At 37.6% G+C, this 6246-nt stretch overlaps 1 protein-coding gene across 1 annotated transcript; it reads left to right on the top strand.

Annotated features, from left to right (window-relative positions):
- The first annotated feature begins 2424 nt into the window (after positions 1 to 2424).
- Positions 2425 to 5935, top strand: LOC147400235 (uncharacterized). The gene is made up of 10 exons (XM_086446660.1): positions 2425 to 2583; positions 2757 to 2999; positions 3101 to 3305; positions 3478 to 3568; positions 3709 to 3854; positions 3956 to 4199; positions 4308 to 4412; positions 4723 to 4905; positions 5030 to 5234; positions 5328 to 5935. The coding sequence occupies exons 2-10, from the start codon at positions 2777 to 2779 to the stop codon at positions 5813 to 5815; spliced, it is 1890 nt and encodes a 629-aa protein (XP_086302786.1). The 5' UTR covers positions 2425 to 2583; positions 2757 to 2776; the 3' UTR covers positions 5816 to 5935.
- Positions 5936 to 6246: the final 311 nt, after the last annotated feature.

The raw sequence follows: 6246 nt of genomic DNA, 5'->3' as shown, positions 1-6246 counted from the left end.
CTTAAAATCCATAAAAAAAACTCGAAGAATTCAGATCTAAGAAAGAGATACCTTGTCTCGGAGATCAGAAATTAGATCCAGAAACAGAACGAAGCAAGGAGTACAGTACAAGGAGCGATTTTATCAGATCTGAGGGAATAAAATCGTTGCGTTCGAAAGTAAAATTTCTTTTATTTTTTTTTTCTATCTAGATTTTTTTGTTAGCAATGTAGTCTTATTTGGAATAAGTAGAGACCGACATTGGCCGGGCGGGATTGGAACCTGATACCTTCCAATCCCGTAATGTGATCCCTGGACTCAATTTTTCTTTAATAGATTAGTCGTTTTTATCCGTTTCGAGTCTATATTCGGTTCATAGACCGTAATAACTAGGTGGCGACTCTCAAACTTCAAAGGTCAAAAGTTGATCCGTGCACCCCGCGGATCGAGAGATCATAAGGTCATTAACACCATTGTTAGGAAGTTTGGGTCTAATAAGATCGTTAGGGTCTCACATCAAACCAAGGTCAGGAAATCACAACATAAGAGAAAGGTCCACCAAATCTTAGAGAAGGCAGTTGTGGCAAGAGTACTTGAAATAGTCTAGGGGAATAAGACAACAATATTTACTCAAAAGGACTTGGAAGGGATGAAAAATCTACACAATGACGACCTAGTCATTACATTAGTGGTGGGGATGGTGGATCTAAAAAAAATTCTTATCGAAGTTGGAAGTGCGATAGACAGACATTCTCTTCTTATCAACAGCCGAGTGGATGGGGATGTTTGGGAGGTTAGAACAAGCTAAAGTAAGCATGTATGGATTCAATAGAAGCCTGGTGTTGCCTGTTGGGGAAATTAATCTACCCATGGCAATAGGGCCTGAGGTGGTGATGATGATTAGATTTGTGGCAATTGAGACCAATTTGTCATACAACTTTATACTAGGGAGAAGATTTATTCATGTAATGAAGGCCGTGCCCTCAACTTATCATCATGTCGTGCACTTCCCAACTAAAGAAAGACCTATGGAGACAAGAGCAGACTAGGTGGCAAGTCGAAACTACTTTTCCATTGGAATAAAATAAGGAAGGGAGAAGGAGCATAAAGATCAGATTGAAGGAGTAAAATACAACCCACTCAAGGGTAGGATCAATAGTAATTATAGAAGGAATCGTTGACAGAGCGGGTATCAACGGTGGAAGGGGTGGAGGAGATTGATCTAGGGGAAGGGGGTGTATATCGGACCTTCTTAGGGTCAGGATTGAGTGAGGAAGAAAGGAAAAAAAAGATGATCTAGTTCTTGAGAAAGAATTGAGATGTCTTTGTGTGGTCAATGGGAGATATGCCTAGCATAGTTTTATAAGTCGCAATTCATTATTTGCATGTGGTCTCTAGATTTCAATTTGTACAACATTGTTCAACTTGATGAAACCACATTTTAGATCATTACCTTGATAATAAAAATATTGAACTCAAAAATAAAAAATTATCAACCTCGAAACTGTAAAAGTCACTAATTTTAATTTTTTTTTTTTTTGTTTTTGAGTATTTCCAAGTAAAATACATAGAAAGATTACCTTAAAACTTGACATAACGACTTGTGTATATGATTTCCAATCAAAAAAATCATCCTTGATCGATTTTCATCCAAAAATGAAGAAAAAAAATTAAAAAATCCTAGTTTTTTAATAAATCTTGAAAATGATTTCTTCTTCCGTCTCAAATCCCTTTCATCGGAACGAAGTCTCCAAATGTCAATAGCGATACTAGAAAATAAATTTTTTTGGACTAAAATGATGAGTTTGAATGGTTAGGACAATTTCGATATTTCATACTTGAAAAATGTATAGAGTGAGGTTCTAGAATAATTAGAAAAGAGGGATTTAAGTTAGTATCAGGACCATTAAGTAATTTTCCACTTTATTTATTATCTTGAAAATGTTTTAGGTTCATGAAAAGCCGAGCGTTGAATGTTTGTTTTCTTTTTTGTGACATGTACATAGATCACTGTTTTCTTTTGTGACTTTTATGTACACAGGGTAATTATTTTGTTTAGAAGTATAAAACTTGATGAGAATAATTTTGAGGTTTAAAAATTGGACGGTGTGGATGGATTATCAGCGAATTGTGACATGTCTTTCTACGACTTGTAGTACATCTGACATACACAATATCATTGCCCACACTAAGTAATTAAAGCCATTATAATATTGGGCCCATCAGGACGTTCATGTTAAGAGCTGCTATTGCCACACCAACTTTTGCTCACGCCACACTAACTGTTTACAATTCTTTCATAGAAATTAATGTGGCATTAGTGAAAGTTGTTGTGTTAATAGCAGCTCTCTTTTTTGATGTATAAGCAGATACAAAATCTTGATGAAAAGGACCACTCTTTCATATTAAACGAGACAGACAGCAAAATTTGGAGTCCAACACGGACACGTCAAATCAAATAGAATCTTACACAGACTAGGAATCCGTCAATGATTGGTTCTAGATTTCTTAATCTATAAATACCGGTTGTATCCTTAGATTTCTTTCCAATTCAAGAAACAAGAAATAAGATTTTTTCTCTCGAAGAAGATCACAACAGTGTTTGTAAGTGGTGTCGTTCTTTTTGAGATTCCGAGTTTTCTATCTTTCATTCCATTATTAGTTTAGAGATTAGTTGATTATTTCAATCTTTTAATGCTTCTTCTATTTCACACTTGTACATGTTGAAAGTTTTTCTATTTTAATTCTGTTGCTTCTGCTCTTTCTCTGGATCTCAGAAACATCAAAGAACATAGAGATGGGGAGAAGAAATTTGATCCCTTGTTTGGGATTTCTTTTGTTATGTTGCTGGGCAACCATAGCTGAGGTAGACTACTTTCCTTACAAAGACCCAAAACTGCCAATCAATCATCGAATCAAGGATCTTATGGATCGAATGACTCTAGAAGAGAAGATTGGTCAGATGGCTCAGCTTGATCGATCAATTGCAACGCCTGAAGTTATAAAAAATTACTCCATAGGTAAACTAAATTTGTGCTTCCTCTAATGTAAGAATCTAAATAAATCAGAATGGAATGAAGATGTTTGGTTTTTTTTTTTCTTTTTTTTTGTAATTTTTCAGGGAGTTTGTTGAGTGGTGGAGGAAGTGTTCCACGTCCTCAGGCCACTGCAGAGGAATGGGTTAAGATGGTGAATGATTATCAGAATGCTTCTCTATCTAGCCGTCTTGGGATTCCGATGATCTATGGAGTTGATGCGGTTCATGGACACAACAATGTGTACAAAGCGACCGTATTCCCTCACAATGTTGGACTTGGATGTACTAGGCAAGCAACTAATTAATATTCTTATTATAGTACATGTTAGCTTAATTGAATATCTGAATGAAATTTGGATTTCCTATTGTTTCTTTTATCCTACCTTAAGTGATAAAAATTATAAACTGAAAAAAGATTTGCGCTTTTATCGACTATTAATAACAAACTTCCCATCATATAGGGATCCACAACTTGTGAAGAGAATCGGTGCTGCTACTGCTCTTGAAGTTAGAGCTACAGGAATCCAATATGCTTTTGCCCCATGTATTGCGGTAAATAACCAAATTTGACATGAAATTGCTTTTATTCTTAATGTATTTGAATTAGTTTTAGTTGGGATAAGCAATTTTGAGGTTGTGAGCTTTTTCTTTTTCTGTTTCTTGATTTGTAATGTTTTTGACCCTATATACAGGTTTGCAGAGATCCAAGATGGGGTCGGTGTTACGAGAGTTATAGTGAGGACCACACGATTGTCCAAGCAATGACAGAAATTATACCCGGATTACAGGGTGATATCCCGCCTGGTTCTCAAAAGGGAGTCCCTTACGTTGGTGGAAGGTAAAGATTTTACTTCTCTTTCCTTTGAAGCCCATGTCTTTCTGTTTCTGTAACTCTTCATCGATAAAGATAAAAGTCGACTTTTGTTTAATTATGTGTAGGACAAAGGTTGCAGCTTGTGCAAAGCACTTTGTGGGTGACGGTGGCACAGTTAAGGGCATCAACGAGAACAATACAGTGACTGATTGGCATGATTTGCTGAGTATCCACATGCCTGCCTACTATGATTCAATCATCAAGGGTGTCTCAACTGTCATGGTCTCTTATTCAAGCTGGAATGGGAAGAAGATGCATGCCAACCGTGCACTTGTCACTGGTTTCCTCAAGAACAAACTTCGGTTCAGGGTATAGAGCATTTAGTAATTGTATTTCAATTGGATTCCTCTGTTGTTGCTCAAATTGGAAGAAAACAAGTCTTTAACTGGTGTGTTTTCTGACTATTTTTATTATTAGGGTTTTGTCATCTCCGATTGGCAAGGCATCGACAGGATCACCACACCACCTCATGCTAACTACTCACACTCTCTCAAAGAAGGGATTCACGCTGGCATTGATATGGTCAGACACAGTGGCTCCCTTATATATATGGGGGGCGTTCAATGGCAAACTTTTTGGCAAAACATTTTTCAAAACATGAGTTAGAGGCTTTGGAATGGGCTGACTTTTGGTGAGGATGATCTCTACGGTGAGGAGATCATCATCACCAAAAATCAGCCCATTCCAAAACTTCTAACTCATGTTTTGAAAAATGTTTTGCCATTGAAGGCTACCCTATATATATATAAATTTCTTCAACTTTGGTTTAACATTATTGTTCAATTGTGTCACAAAATCATTAAAGCTCCAATTCATTCCGGATTTTTTGCAGGTCATGATTCCCTACAACCACACCGAATTTATTGATGATCTAACCTACTATGTCAAGAACAATGAAATTCACATGAGCCGGATTGACGATGCTGTGAAGAGAATTTTGCGTGTTAAGTTCAACATGGGTCTATTTGAAAACCCTATGGCTGATTTCAGTCTGGTGGATCAGCTCGGAAGCCAGGTTTGTTCCTTCATTAGTTGCATTCTTTTAGTCCTTAAATAACACAACTCCATCCATCAGAACCCATAAAAGATAGCTTCCCATTGTCTGCTATTAATGATGGAACCACTTGTTTCTTGAACAGGCACATAGAGATTTGGCAAGAGAAGCTGTGAGGAAATCACTTGTACTTCTGAAGAATGGGGAATCTGCAGACAAGCCCATGCTGCCACTCCCCAAGAAAGCGCCGAAGATTCTCGTCGCTGGTAGCCACGCCAACAATCTGGGCAATCAATGTGGTGGGTGGACAATCTCATGGCAAGGAGTTGAAGGCAATAACCTCACATCTGGTATGTATCCCTTCACCACATTCATTGATCTCTTTTATACAAAGAAACAAAACTGTTCATTTTAACTAATGGAATCCTGTAAATAATGAGCAGGAACTACCATCCTTAGTGCCATCACAAGTGCAGTTGACCCAAGCACCGAAATCGTCTACAGTGAGAACCCAGACGCTGACTTTGTCAAGTCCAATGACTTCTCCTATGGCATTGTTGTTGTGGGTGAGCCTCCTTATGCAGAGACTGCTGGAGACAACATGAATCTCACCATCCCTGAACCCGGGCTGAGCACAATCAAAAATGTGTGTGGATCAGTAAAGTGCGTTGTCCTTCTCGTCTCTGGCCGACCTCTTGTAATTGAGCCTTATGTCTCCCAGATGGATGCCCTTGTGGCTGCATGGCTCCCAGGCACTGAAGGTCAAGGTGTGACCGACGTTCTCTTTGGAGACTATGGATTCACTGGAAGGCTATCGCGCACTTGGTTCAAGACCGTTGATCAACTCCCAATGAACGTCGGGGATGCACATTATGACCCACTCTTCCCATTTGGGTTTGGTCTAGAGACCAAGCCAATTACATCAACATAGGGTCCCTCGTAACCAGGACCTTTAGAAAAAGAGCTAGTTGTTTTCTTTTCTTTTGCATACTTTCATTAAAAGTTTCTAGTTTGTTTTTTGTTTTTTTTATTCAGTTGGGCAAAATTTGCCATTAGGAGGTAGTTGATAATTTTTTTTAGTTACAAATACTATTTTATACCTTTTTGTTTTTGTTTTTTTTTAGATTGATTACTATTTAAATCTATTACACAACCTTTGTGTGGATTAGTTTTGACATCAAATGGAATTAGAGATATGTACTGGTTGTGGGTTAAATTGGAGAAATTTTAACATTGGTACTTAGAATTCCCAGCTAAATCATGGACCCAATTAAAGGATCTATATGTTCTATATTAGTTGGGAGAATCATCTCTAGGATCAAAATAAATCCGAATTTGCAATGTGCTCTGATATAGATGCAT

This window comes from Akebia trifoliata, chromosome 6 (genome assembly GCF_017979445.1).
Source record: "Akebia trifoliata isolate Shusen 1 chromosome 6, ASM1797944v1, whole genome shotgun sequence".
In the NCBI taxonomy this organism is placed as follows: domain Eukaryota; kingdom Viridiplantae; phylum Streptophyta; class Magnoliopsida; order Ranunculales; family Lardizabalaceae; genus Akebia; species Akebia trifoliata.
The sequence above is the reverse complement of the archived record's forward strand: the minus strand, read 5'-3'. Positions and strand labels throughout refer to the sequence as shown.